This window comes from Pholcus phalangioides, unplaced genomic scaffold (assembly GCF_987345545.1).
Source record: "Pholcus phalangioides strain wild (caught in Gottingen) unplaced genomic scaffold, Ppha-v1.0 ptg000011l_1, whole genome shotgun sequence".
NCBI classification, from domain to species: domain Eukaryota; kingdom Metazoa; phylum Arthropoda; class Arachnida; order Araneae; family Pholcidae; genus Pholcus; species Pholcus phalangioides.
This window is the reverse complement of record NW_028301604.1, coordinates 61,360,019-61,375,227: the sequence shown is the minus strand read 5'-3', so window position 1 is coordinate 61,375,227 and position 15,209 is coordinate 61,360,019. Positions and strand designations below refer to the sequence as shown.

The following is a 15,209-nucleotide window of genomic DNA, read 5'->3' as shown; positions in this document are numbered from 1 at the left end:
ATGTCTACCAGAAATGTGTCTTGATAAACTTTTCTTCCTTCGCCACAACCTCAAACATTCTACTCGTGGCGTCCAACTTCTCTGCTACCAAACTTATATTTCTCCCATTCTTTCTTATGCAGCTGAGGTCTGGGTCCTCCACACCTCTAGTTATATCGACAAACTTGAATCTATCCAAAATAAATCTGCCCGCTTTATCCACGACTGCTGGTTCTCTCAGCTCTGTGTTTCCAATCTTAAACTCAAACTTAATCTCCACCCACTCTCTACTCACCAACTCCTGCTTAGCCATGATAAAAATTTAATCGTTTCTATAAGTCATGTGAATATTACTCATTTATAAGATTACTCATAGTCATCTAAATTCCATACATCCGGTATTCTGACCAAGCCTTCTTATGTTTGCAATAGACTTAACCACCCCAAAAAATTAAAACGTATTTTTCCCTCTACAGACTGTTTTAAATACAGTTTCTTTCCTAATAGCATAGTGGAATGGAACAAACTCCGTCCCCCCCCCACTATTGTTAACTCCCCCATGATCTGATTTCTTGTCAAATGTTACTAAATATCTGTAAATCTACCGCATCCTCTTGTATAGGCCTTTCAAAGGCAAGTAAATAAATCTACAATAGAAATGGTGGCTTTTGTTAGAAAACACTCCTGTTTAAAAAATTTTGATAATCTTCATTTAAACTAGTTCGGGAGAGAAATAGGTAAGACAGACTGAATTATTGTTCACAATTTAGCGATACTGTGTGTTTTAGCATTTCATTCAGTGTAGAGATGGCAACCAGCCACAAGAAACAAGTTTTAGATTTAAATACAGAAATAGATGTCATAGAGGCAAAAGAAAAGCAAAATTTAAGTGAAATAGAAATGTACAATCTTTCTTTTGCAAATGTTATTGGTTGTTGATCTCGGGCCTGTAACCAGGCTGGAGCAACTGAGGCACTGCCAAGGGACCCCGAGCTGAATGAACCCCCACAAAAAATATAAACCTATATTTTGCATGATGATAACCCCTTCAGGGGCCCCAAGAAAAAGTCTGCCCAGGGCCCCTGAGAAGTCATGCTATGACCCTGATTGATCTCATTGTCACTATTTTTAAATAGGTACACAATTTCCCAATTTTTTATTTTAGATATACAAGTTGTTCTGTTAATGGACCGACAAACTCAGAGGGTTGTTAGTAGACATCAAGAGGAACAAAAATTGCAATGGAACATGGTGTTGCAAACAACGTTGAGAAGGTGAAAATCACAAAAAACGCATGCAGGCTCTGAGTCCAGAAAAGACAAAAGGTGGATGTCAGTTGATTGCTGAATGTATGATCGCTCACCATATCTGATGCAAGCAATGTCGCGAAACGCATGCCGAGGTAGGAATCCTCTGTGATTATCTCTTGTAGCCATACTTGCTGCCTGAATGGAGCAACGTACCTTGTTTTTCTGCAACACGTCCGCCCAGAACTGCTGCAAAGTGTGCAGGCTGCAGTGCAGCGAGGCATGTGGTTCATGCGTGACGGTGCCCTTGCACATTTCCAATGAATAACATAATTACCTTGATGTTACATACCCAAGGAGGTGGATTAGATGCGTGGAACCTGTTGCTTGGCCTCCACGTTTGCTGGATCTCAATCTGTGTGACTTTTTCTTTTTTATGGGGTCACCTTAAAGCACTTGTTTATGCGACACCTGTGGACACACCAGAGGATCTCGTAGCGCATATTGTTGTTACTGTGGCAAACATCAAAAGCATACCTGGTATCTTCGAGCGCATCCAGAAATCGTTTTTACGTCATTGTAGACTGTGCAATGACATCAGTGGCTGCCACTTCCAACAACTTTTGTAATAATTAATAAAATAAATCTTTTTGTAGTTATTGTATTTTTTGTAATTCCAGCGTGACGTTGAAACCTGCATGCGTTTTTGCGATTTTCACCCTCAATGTGGTTTGCAACACCATGTTCCATTGCAATTTTTGTTCCCCTTGATGTCTAGTAACAATCCTCTGAGTTTGTCAGTCCGTTAACAGAACACCCTGTATATATTTTTTATTTTTGAGGAAAATAAGTGTTCATTCTATTGCTATTCAGAATGTTTTATATTGAAGTTGAACTATCAGCACATTAAATATAAAATTTCAAATGTATAGTATTTGAAACAGCAAACACATGAAAAAAATTCAAAATAATAATATGCATGTCTCTGTTTAATACTTGTTGGTTTACCAGTTGGGGTGATATTCCCAAAATTTAAGTTTTGCAAAACAACAGAAATAAATCACTGCATATATTTTTGTGTGCACCTTTATAAAACGGAAACCTATCTGGAACGGAAAATAATTTCAGTCTCTTCACGTTCCGTTTTATACAGGTATCACTGTATTAAAATTACAAGCACTTTTGAGGAACAAATTATGCTCACAAACCAAGGTACTAGTGCATTTGAAAATAATTTTTTCTTTAATATTTTTTAATTTCAACTTTATACTGTAATAGCTGATTTTCACTTTTTTCTTTTTTTGTTAGATCCAGGTCATTCAAGATAACGACATAAATGAAAATTCTAACTGTGATCAAACTGAAAAGATAAATGGATCTCATTGTCAGGTGTCTCTGCATAATAAATATAACAACTCAAACCTTCATGAATTGCCAGTGTAAGTGCCTTTATAAGTATTAAAAACTTTTGTTTCAGTATAAATAGTTAATATAAACTGCACATTAAGAAATCACTATACCAAATGATTGAATTACAGTGAAACCTTGCTACAACACTTGATATAACGATAAATCCCTCTAAAACAATATTTTTTCAAGTCTTGTTTGGAAATGTCTATACTCTAATGTTAAATTGCTGCCTCTCCATATAACAATAATCCCTCCACAACTTTTTTTTTTTCTTAGTCCACAGAGTATCATTATATTGAGGTTTCACTGTGAATAACAAAATGTCAAAATTTTAAAAAATAAAACAGCATTACATATTCAACAAAAACAGTTTCTTTTGAAGATATTACTTGAATATTTTTTGACTATTATAGTTATTCATAATATTTTTTTTCACACCAAATCGTAAAAATATAATTTAATGTACAATCACTTCCTGTAGGTGCAATCAAATTGAGCTCTTCCATGATAAGTTTATGGTTTTTATATCTAATTAATAAATTGATTAAATTTAAACTCAATTATTTAAGATCTTGCAATTCAGAATGTGTTATGTCTACATATTAATTACCATTTCAGTACGGCACTAGTTTCTGAACACCATCATGCACGATATGAAAAACGACGCTTACGGAAATTGCTCAGAGAATTTGAAGCAGACTTTTTGCGAGCTAATGGAAGGTATACTTTTTCCTTCTGCATTGATTTTTGTACAGGGTACTCAAAAAGTCTGTAGAAACTTTAAAAATTCATATAAACCAGAAAAATAACCAAAATAAAAAATGGTTTGTAGGGTTAGCATTCGCTAGGTCGCAGGAATTTTTCAAGACAGGAAAAAAAACCAGCTGATAGGTGGCACTGACGTACACAAGTTAAAGAAAATATACACAAATAACGAACAGAATGCCTCCAAATTGTTTATTACAGCAGTATATGTGTTCCACATGACCACCACCACAGGGGATAACACATTGCAGGCGAGTCACAAATCCAGCAACGGCAGAGTGCAGCAGGTCCACATACACGGTTTACAATGGTGAACTGGTTGTGGATTAGGAGCACAAGTTCTTATAACTATCTCATTTGTTCATTTCCATCAAAGTTGCTAGTACCAGCGCCCCCTATCGGTGCTGTTTTTTGAGGGGATTTTTTTCCCAGTTTTACAAAATTCCTGTGACCTATCGATGCTAACCCTGCAAACCCTTTTTTTATTTGTTATTTTCCAGTTTTTATTCATTTTTAAAGTTTCTACAGACTTTTTGCTCACCCTGTATCTTAACCCATTTGCTTTATCACTTTAAATCTGCTACTTTTTTCACAAATCAAATGTGCTCAACTATCAGCCTGCTTCACAACAATAAGGAAGCATACTTATGTACTATACTATACCAGGCTTGGCGAATTAGTAAAGTGTTGTCTACGTAATACATTTACATAAAATGTTTGCATGAGAAAATTACTCTATCTCTTCAAACTTGTATACCTGAGTCTGGAATTTCTTTGATCAAATTCATAGCAAGGTACCAAAGTTTTTCCTCTTTGTTTGGATACTTCAAATATTTTCCTGCCTTCTGCATGCAATTAACTTTGAATTCCGAGTCAGATATTTTATTTATTTTTACCAGGTTAGAATTTTCCATGGTATTTTACATTTCTAGACTCACAAAAACTTGGACAGCTATGTCCTAATGTCACCACGTAATATGTTTACATTTTATTATGTAAAAATCTATATAACCTGATAGGTTTCACAAGGTTATGATAATCACTAAATAGAAGGCAGCAACAATCAGAAGCATCACTCAGAGTATATTTAAGCACCTCAGCACATTCTACTAATTGTTGTGAATGATTCTAGATCAAGAATGTGACAAAAAACTCAGCCCATCAAATTATTTCAAACCTGAAAATAATGCTTGTCCTGAAGTTACCCTAGTTTACGGTATATAATCATCTCTGAAATTTTCCATGTTCAACTTAAAGTGTATGTGAAATACATTTTAAATCACTGCAGGTTGGTTTTGGCACTGCATTTCTCATCAAGGGTTATTTAAAAGCAATATTTAGCAATTTTGCCAACAATTCACAAAATTTTTGTGAGAATTGCAATGTTCTATATTTATGATTTGTATTTCCTGTATTTTTCTCCATGATTTGTATTTCCTGTATTTTTCTCCATCAAATATGATCAATAATGAAATGACAGCTTCGTGCACAGTATGTCTTTACAGTGAGATTTGTCTATCACAGTATTTATATTTTGTCAAAAAGGTCTTAAAAACATCAACTTCGGTTTCAACGACACCTTGTTTATAGCTGTAAAATTTCATGAAATTGTTGATGTGTTGTTGAAACCAAGGTTGACGTTTTTAAGACTTTTTTGATAAACACTAATCAAACACTGTGCATGAAGTTGTTGTTTCATTATGATTAGGGTGACTATATTTGATGGAGAAAAATACAGGAAATCTGATTCACAGATATACCAAACATCACCAATTCTCACAAAAATTTTGTGAATTATTAGCAAAATTGCTAAATACTGCTTTTAAATAACCCTTGGCAAGAAATGGAGTGCTAAAGCCAGCCTGCAGTGATTTAAAATTTATATTTCACATACACTTGGCGTTGTACATGAAAAATATGTGAGATTAATTATAATGGCGTCAACATTTCATGAAATTTTACAGCTATTAACAAGTTATTATAACTGAGTTTGACTAGATAGTAATTTTGTGCAACTGAGTCATGTGTATGTTCATTTGAGTGAATGCTTTTTGAAGTGTAGAAATAAATTTTCTTAACACATTTTTTTCTCTTTAATTACTGTACAGGAAAGTTCAGAAAGAAGACAAAGCTCCTGTTGAAGATTACTATGTAGAGTACAAGGTATTTATGCATTTATTCTAGTTGCTATCTTGAACTTTTTTTATATTGGAGTGAAAATTTTAACTGCAATTTCTTTCTTGAATTCATATGGTGATCATTCATTTGTTAGCCCATCCACAAAGTTCTAAAAGTGCTGTAAAAAAATGGGAAATGTAAAATATCTACAGTCATTGCTTGTGTCATTCTAGAACTTTTCTTCATTTTGTGTAGTAACACCCGGTTTATATGGAGGTTTTTCAAACAGTTCCGAAAAGCATTTACTATAAGATCTGTATCTTGTGTTTTTTGTCACACCTTGCTTATATAGTATGTCTCATCATCTCAGCACTTTTTTTTAGTACCATGTTTTTCTAGAAACGGATTGTAGGAACCATTTCACCACAAATAGATTATGAACAAACTTACTTTTGCTCATCCATCAAAATCTGAGTTGTAGCATATAATGTTTTTTCTTTGCATTACAAAATAGGCTGTACTCTCACAACAATATGTGTCATAAATCGTGATGAGCTCACCTCACAAGCTACATAAATAGACCTTATGATTGGTTTTTCTTTCTACATATGGTTCCCAAATAAATAGTGTATTATGCTTTTCTAATCTCACTGCGGAAGAATTTAAATCTGAATCATATAATTTCATTGGAAATTTCATATGCATGTTGATACCTGTTTTCTTCATAAATTTTAAAATTATGTCTATAGTTTAAAAATTTTTTTTTTTTTTCATGAAATCCTTTTATTTACAGTTTATCAAGGCCAGAATCAAGCTCTTAGAAGCTTTAATGTCAAAGCATGGAATGCACAGTTCATCTTCCTAATTTCATGTTCATCTCATATTTCTTCTCTTTACTCCTTTTGTTTTTTTAAACATTCAGTGAACCCAAGCATTATTATATCAAATGAATGCTGTATCTTTTTTACAAGCTCTGCACTTTTTCCATGATACTTTATTTTAATATTTTTTAAAAATTCTTTCAAGTCAGATGTACCACACACACACACACGTTAAGGCTTTTTTTCTTTTCCTTATTAAAACTAGTGATTTTCTTTTATTATTTTCACTTATTAATCCAAGTTTTGATTCACATTACTTGTTGATATGAAAAACATTGTATTCTTTTATTCAAGTAATTCCTCCATTAAAAAAAATCAGGACAAAGTAAAATCAGTGCTGGTAGATATTTAATTTCTTTGTCATTTATTTTAAATTTTGCAATTTCTTTGTGTTCTTAGTTTTTAAAATATGAAGAATGTATTTTTTTTTTCAACAAGTGCCAAATTGCAAATATTTTTATGTTAAAATATATTTCTTTCAGATTATTTAATTAAAAAAAACAAAACTACTCAAATTAAATCAAATGAGTTTATTTAAACAAAAAACTTGTAGAGAACGTGCAGAGCTAGCAAGAGATATTTTTTGGTAGCATTGTTTGTGCTTCCATTTTATTTTTAATTAAAGATTTAGCTGAACCTACTTATAATGAAGTAGAAACAAGTCATGAAAACCTTTGATGTTCGTGTATTTTGATATATCTAAGCTTGATATAGACATGTCAGACAATATTAATTTCTTCAGTGGCAATTTTATCGTTCTTGGACTTTTTGTAGCAAAATATGCTTTTGTGGTGGTTTATGTAGGAAGCACACAAGTTGTTTTTCAAGTTTGTCTTTTTTTATGACTTTCTCATGCACTGTAACCAAAGGTATAATAATTATGTTTGAAATGAACTGCTTGTTGAGCTTTTTTGCATTATGTATGATCATATGTTGAATTTTGTTGATTTGCTATATGTATATATATTTTTTTCAGTTTTCACAATGGAGTGATTGTTTAGTACGTTTTAGTACTATCCGTGTTTGTTTTTTTTTTGTTTATCAGCTTTTGAAACTGTATTGTATCTTTCTAGATATTTCCATGTATGTGTGCTTATTTTTTTTTTAATTATAGGCATAATTTATATTATTGTGAAACACTTCAATCACTGATTTATTTGTGCTGTTTGAAATTATAAGAAAGTATGCGTCACATTCTTTTGTATTTATGATTTCAATATTGTGAAATATGCTAGTGTATTTTTAATTTCTTGCAGAACATGTTTATATTCAAATTAAATTCAATATATTCTATAGAATATGCATATATACTTTTGTGAACTGCTTAAAATGTTTCTGTATTGAAAATTTATTTTATTCCATTAAAAAGTTTCATAGAATGTAAATTGATTCTGTATTACCTCGATAAATGAAGTTTTATTTCAAATCCAACATTCCTGATTTCTGATCGCATTGAAAATTTCATACATTTTTACTTGGGGGGTTTTTTTTTTTAAATTATAACAGTGAATAAAAATTTATTGTATAAATTTATATAAATATAAATCAGTGATGATTGTAAAGTCATTTTTTTCATATGATTTGAAGCAGTGTTATCTTGCCAAAAGTCTTGCCAAAACTTTCTTCCTGTTTTAGAGATCCTATGTCTGCCAATGATAAAATGTGCCATGCCCAATTGTTATTTTTGCCATTATTTCCAGATAGAATGAAGAGTAATGAAACATAATTTATCTGAATGTAGGTGTGCAAATGCCCTAGAATTGTTGTACTTAAGTAACCGAGAGTTCCTCATGTATCACAATGAATTTCTTGGCATTCACTGTAAGTCACAGTGTGATTTAACTTCAGTGTGATGGGACTATATATCCTAATTTGTTAGTTTTTTGACAAAAAAAAAAATGTCCTATGAGATAAGACTGAAACTAGCTGTATGTAGAGATGCTGATATTTTGAAAAGAAAAATTCATCTCTGCTCCCCTCTCCCAGGGACTCGAACCCTGGTCTCTTGTATACTAGATGAGTGCTCTACCAGCTGAGCTATGAAGACAAAATATTTTTTTATTTTTTTATTTTATTTTATTTATAAAACAAAGCTACAGGTTTAAACCCAATTACAGCTTGCAGTAAAAATAAAAATAAAATCTCTTCCTTGGAGCATTTCATTAGCTATTTCTCAGCTTAATTGGTAGAGCACTCGTCCGGCATACGAGAGACCAGAGTTCGAGTACTTGCGGGATTTACAGAAGTACTGTTGCTGAGGCCATCGTTTCAAGGGATTGCTTACTAATATGGTTTCAATATTTAAATGGGGTAGTAGAGAAACTGTGTTGAATTATCGTCTAGTGAGTTTGACAAGCTCCTTCTCGAAAATTTTGGAAATTATTATCAAAAGGCAATTGATGAAGTGGATAGATAATAATAACGTATTGTCAGAAAGCCAGCATGGGTTCAGGAAGGGGAAGTCATGTGCAACCAACCTCCTTTGCTTCTATGATCACTTGACTAAGGTTTTGGGAAATGGGAAAAACACCAATGTAGTTTATCTTGATTTCCAGAACAGAAGGAATTTGATCGGGTTTAACATGTTAAACTCTTGAATCTTTTACATGGGATTGGGACAACTTGTTGAATTGGATGGAATCATTGTTGAGAGAGAAGTCACAAAGGGAGAGGGGTGAAGGGAGAATTTTCTGATTGGACAGGTGTCATAAGTGGAGTCCCTCAAGGAAGTGGTCTTGATCCCATTCCTTTACACTTTTTATCAATAAACTCAATTAGTATCGATGGGATTGTTAGAAAATTTGCAGATGATGTGAAGCTAATGGTGCAGTCGGGAATCAGGGAGTTGCTCCAGACCAACTTAAATAGGATTGCAGCATGGGCAAATGAATCGAGCATGACGTCTAGTGTTGACAAGTGCATGGTCACTCATTTTGGTTTGAACAGCCCACGTCTCACGAGTTGAATGGTATCGCTATCCCGGATACAACTAGGGTCACCGATTTGGGTATTCTCATTGCCGAGCGACTTAGGTTTTCTGAACATTGTTTAGCTGTGGTCAAAAAAAAAAAAAGAATGTTCAGTTTCATTCTTAAAAAAAGGTCTCTCTTTGCATTCTCCTAAAGTCATTCTTCGGCTCTTCCAAAGTTTAGTTTGTCCTGCACTGGAGTATGCTGTAAGCTTTTGGAGACCATACATACAAAGAGACCTTGTTGGCAGACAAGGCTTGAGCTATGAAGAAAAACTCGATTTCTTGAGTATGTTTACATTGGAAGAACACAATTGTTGAGAGGATATGATTGAAGTATTCGAAATTTTCAACGGAATGGATAGGATGGACCATAAGGTATTAATACAGCGTCAATCAACTGCTTTGATAAGGGAATACCAGTATCATTTAGTAAGGGACAATTCCAGGTTGTGGTGTCGTAGGGAGTTACTCTCTAATAGGATATGGAATATAAATGGATTAGCTTGTCTCCCGGGGGGTCGTGAATTTTAACACAATTGATATGTTTAAAATAGAATACGATACACATAGTGGGATAAATCGAGAAGCTATCCATAACCATAATCTTTTTTTATGGGCAGTGTATTATATATTAATTTTTGTTGGTGATATATGCTTTTATAATCAATATTTTGGTTATATATGTGACATCAATATTTTATGGGCAAATTTTTTTGGCCACCTTGTTGGGCAATTTGCCTGTTGTGGCCCTTGTATTTGTATAACAAGTGTAAAGGACATTTTCCTCTAGAGAGAATGTCTCGTTTCATCATTACTGTGTGAGGCAGATAAACAATTCTCCATTTGTTTCACTGAAAAACATCAACATATTCATTCTGTATCAACAATCTGTTATTGAATTGCTAGTATGACAAATAGGCCAAAATTTTATGCACATGCAAAAAAAAACAAAAAAAAACGGGCAGCAATTCAAGTCATCCCTTGTGACTCTGTTCTAGGTTTAAGTTTTCTTACTGGCCAATAAAAAGTTTTGAAATGCAAAACTGGGAATAAATTCGAAATTCTGAATAAAAAATGGCAAAAAAAAAATTAATAGCTGCAGTGCTTTAAAGGAGAAAATACTCTGTTTTGCCATTTTGTGGACATTGTGAAAGCCCAATATTTATCCTCTCAGACTGGTGGTGGAGCTGAAGGTGGTTTTCCAACTGCAAGGTGTAAATGCTAGAAGGTTCCACCCTTAAAAAAGTATCTCCACAAGATCCACAACTCAAAAAAAAAAAAAAAATACACTGGACCACACATAGGCCCATGGGACTTATATTTAGTACCCATGGAATGAGAGGTATAAGCTCGATGGTTCCACTCTCTCACAGGAAAATACAATTTTTCCCTTTGGCCGATCGACTGCTGACCAATCAAATATTAAGCTTGGGATATACAACTGCTACTACACATTTACTAAAATTTTTTTCAGCAAAGGTGGCAACGCAAATTCATTTTTGGTGCATGTGCAGATGGTTTTTTTCACATTCTTCAGCATTAAAAATGGAAGGTGTTAACCTCGGAAGTATTACTATTACAGTACTTCCAGTGGTGTAGCCGGGGGCGGGGAAGCAAAAATTTTACCCCCACTCGTGCCTATTCTCCTGAATGATATATTTGATCTAAAAAAAAGTTTAATTTTTTTTTCTGCCTCCATTGACTGAAAGGATGAATATCTAAGTGAGAGGAAAAAAACCCATTTATATATATATATGCTTGCTCTCTCTTGCAGTTCCACTATGACTATGTTTGTGCTATTCATTGGAGAGAAGACAGTGAAAAGTGTAGGGATTTCCTTACTATCAAAAAATCGTCAATGAATGAGGCAAATACCAGGAAATACGAAAAAATTCCTAATGCATTTCGACACGCTATGGGTGTCGTCTTCAGAGGATAAGAGTATCACGTGATACTCTTATCCTCTGAAGACGTAAAAGTAGTACAAAGATATAGATCTATATCGTAAAATTTCAGTTTCCAATATAGATCTATATCGGGCCACGATATCGTTCTGGCTAAAAAAGGCATAGTCAGAGATAAATAGATCTATATCGTGAATGTGATATATTCAAATAATTCAAATTTTGGACGATAGATGGCGCCCTTTCGGAAGAAATTTAAAAAAAAAAAAAAGTGCAATTATTTGGAGGTGGGTGGGTTTGAACCCATGCAACCTGAACTCTTCCTAACCTCTAACCCCATATCTTACCAACCCATCACTACAGCATGGGTTGCTCGTTGTTAGTATAACATTAATTTACAAGTAACATTAATTTTTTTTACTTGTATTTTCAATCAAATTTATTCATTTTCATGTATGCACAAAAGTTACAAAATAGAAATTGTGAGACATATTTATCATTTTGAGGCAGATAATTGAAAAATTATATTATAATTAAGGAAATTATATATAACACAAGAAACAAATTAATGTATTGTGTAGTATATTATTTATTTAAAATTATTAATTTATATGCTAATAAAAGAAAAAATACAGAATAAAAAATATGCATCACAAAAGAGTTAAAATTCTCAAAGTATGGTAAAAAATGAAAACATCAAAGGAAAAAAATAAATAATTTTAAGAAAAACACACAACAAACACAAGAGCAATTTTTTTTAATTAAAAAATATGTGCAATTATAAAGTTTCAATTAAAGTTACGGTGGATAAGTTCTCGCTTCTCCTAAAATACCAACATCTACGATGTAAAACATACACAGTAAGGATTCAATTATAACTGACGAAATGATTTTGATATATCAACATAATCAATCCTATTAAAATCAAAATTTCATATAAAAATTATTCATTCAAACGTTTTTAATTTCAATTCAAACAAAAAATTGTACACTCGACTTTAAATTTTCTCCAAATTTTTATTTGAAGGCAATATTTTTATTTAAAGGCACACAATATGTTGATATATCAGCATATTGTGTATCTGAAATATATATCTTTGTCAGGTTCACGATATAGATGTTATGTCATGTTCACGATATAGATGTTATGTCATGTTCACGATATAGATGTTATGTCATGTTCACGATATAGATGTTATGTCATGTTCACGATATAGATGTTATGTCATGTTCACGATATAGATGTTATGTCATGTTCACGATATAGATGTTATGTCATGTTCACGATATAGATGTTATGTCATGTTCAGGATATAGAGCTATGTCTTCTTTGATAGATCTATATCAGGTCTATATCAAGAATCTGATATAGATCTTTGTCAGGTGCCCGATATAGATCTATGTTTTTCAAACTATATTAAAATAATTTATTGTCCCAAGTTGCTGTCCTTCAAAGTAGAGATTATTCACATGGAATCAAATACATATTCGCCTGAAAAATTAAAGACTTGATCAATTAACATCATAAATAATTTACACCATATAAGACGAGATTGTTCTATATCATAGTTATGACATCTGATATTCCTCTGACATTTCGATATATAACGATATGGTCCAAATATTGTACTATATTGTTGTGCTACTGGGTACGCTGACCAAGTTTCCCACTTGGATTGAGTACCAAATCTTCAATCTCGGTTGCTCAGCGGAACGAAAAAACAATACGTCTGTTCAACTCAAACGTCGTGGTAAGGAAGTTTTTTTTTTGTCAAAGAAAGGTTTTTTTTTTCGTTCCGCTGAGCAACCGAGATTGAAGATTTGGTAATCAATCCAAGTGGGAAACTCGGTCAATGTGATACTCTTATCCTCTGAAGACGACACCCATAGCATGTCGAAATGCATTAGGAATATTTTAGTATTTCCTGGTATTTGTCTTATTCGTTGACGATTTTTTAAATATTATTAGGCAAAGTCATTTACTCTTCCGTAATTTCCTTACTATCCTTTTTCAAAATTGTTATTATTAAGTTCTGAAAGTATGCATGGTCAGGGCAGCCCGCTCCCTTCGAAAGGACAATAATTTACCTACATCTTTGTGAAGCTTTTTTTGTTGATCGTTCAGGGTAGAGCTCCTAGAAACACCTTTATTTGGTGCCTTAGTTCTGACGAACAAACGCTCATTCTGTTGTGAGGTAGTCTTGTAGAGCTTTGTTGAAGGCGCCTACTGAATGAATGAACTTTGCCACTGGACTTATCCCGTTACCGAGATCTCTTCCAGCCCAGCTTCGTGAAGGCGCCTACTGAAAAATTTAAGTACGATATGGAATCCTATTGTGGAAAGATCACCGAGTCTAGGAAGTAATGGCTAGAGATTTTGAGCTCCTAAAAATACTAACTTATCTATAGGCACCTCGGCTAGAATTACTAGCTTACGTTAGGTCAGTGTTTATAAAAAAAGATGAAAAGCAACTCGGAGATTCTGAGCCCTAAAACAACCAAGATTAAACACAATGGAGTTATAGAATCTAAACGATTTTTTTCTTGAAGATGAGTAAAATGAAAAAGAAAAAAAGCTGAGCTATGTTTTTTTTTTAAAAAAAACAAATGTTTGGTGTGTAAATCTGAAATTACGATACGCAGCAAATTTACATTAGATGGAATGATTCGTAGAGGAAACAGTAATTTTTGATGCATTCCATCTAGCTGGGAATACAGCTGCAAGTTTTGGTGGTTGTTTTACTGGGGTCATTTATACACCAGGAGCTGTACTAAAAAAGGGCCTCGAGCGGGTGAAAATTCTGTCTCAAGTCATCATTGATCCCGTGGATTCATTTAATTAAAAACAAACATACCAGTAGACCACTGGTAAATCACATATGCACCTCGTCGATATATTTTTTTAATAAACTGCACAACACCTTCTTACGCTTTCCAACTTCGAGAGCAGGCCTTTCCTTCAAAAAGTCTCTCCACAGAAAGCAGGTAGATCCGATCAGCACTAAAATTATTTCACTCGATATTCAATCGATTCATACACCTGCTACTTTCAGTTCTGTGATTTGGAAGATGGATAGTTGCGCTTCTCTCTCTCAAACACACACACACTTTACACTCTTAATACTCTGCGGACCAAGAAAAAAAATATCGTTGAAGAGGAATTATCGTTATATCGAGTTCCGTTGTAGTGAGGTTTCACTGTATATTGCATTTTGGTAATGAGTAAATTTCGAATTCAGTCTATTTGTAAAAGGCCAACGAAAAATGCATTGTTTTTTTCAAGAAAAAACATTACATGTGTGAGTCATCGTAATAAATATGTTCAAGTCAAAGAAATGAATTTTCCATTAAACAGGCAACATCACGAGTAGAAAATACTATCATCCGATGCTGAAGGTCTCCTCTATCCGTATCTTCCTCCGAATATTCAGAAAAAACATTATGCTTGTTTTCGGGGGGATGCCGATAGGCCAAAATTTCACTTTAACCCACGGCTCGTCTCCGTCTCGTGTCAGTTCGAAAAAATATTCTTCTTCCCTTCACTGCTAATAAGTGTAGCAGTCGGAAATAGTATATAGAGGGAAAAAGAATATTTGTTCGAATTGACACGAGACGGAGACTAGCCGTGACGGATGTGTATGAAGATACCTCTATCCTTATATTGTCATGATCGGCGCGGATACGGATCGGATTCCTGATAAACATGAGTAGATAGTACTGCCTCAGCATCGGATGATGGTATTTTCTACTCGCGATGGCACCGGTTTAGTGAAAAATTTATTCCTTTGACTTCAAAATTTTGATGATCGCAGATTTCAATGTTCAGAAAGCCTAAGTCGTTCGTCAATGAGAATACCCAAATCGGTGACCCTAGTTGTATCCGGGATAGCGATACCATTCAACTCGTGAGACGTGGGCTGTTCGAACCAAAATG

At 33.6% G+C, this 15,209-nt stretch overlaps 1 protein-coding gene across 3 annotated transcripts in view; it reads left to right on the top strand.

Moving 5' to 3' along the window:
* Positions 1-7,785, top strand: part of LOC149080665 (protein FAM13A-like) — a 77,368-nt gene extending 69,583 nt beyond the window's left edge. For all 3 annotated transcript variants that reach the window (XM_089239852.1, XM_089239853.1, XM_089239851.1), the window contains 4 exons: positions 2,535-2,665; positions 3,255-3,356; positions 5,510-5,564; positions 6,313-7,785. In XM_089239852.1, the coding sequence (XP_089095978.1) occupies positions 2,535-2,665; positions 3,255-3,356; positions 5,510-5,564; positions 6,313-6,384 (360 nt within the window). In that variant the 3' untranslated portion in view covers positions 6,385-7,785. The remainder of the gene's footprint in view (positions 1-2,534; positions 2,666-3,254; positions 3,357-5,509; positions 5,565-6,312) is intronic.
* The last annotated feature ends 7,424 nt before the right edge of the window (positions 7,786-15,209 follow it).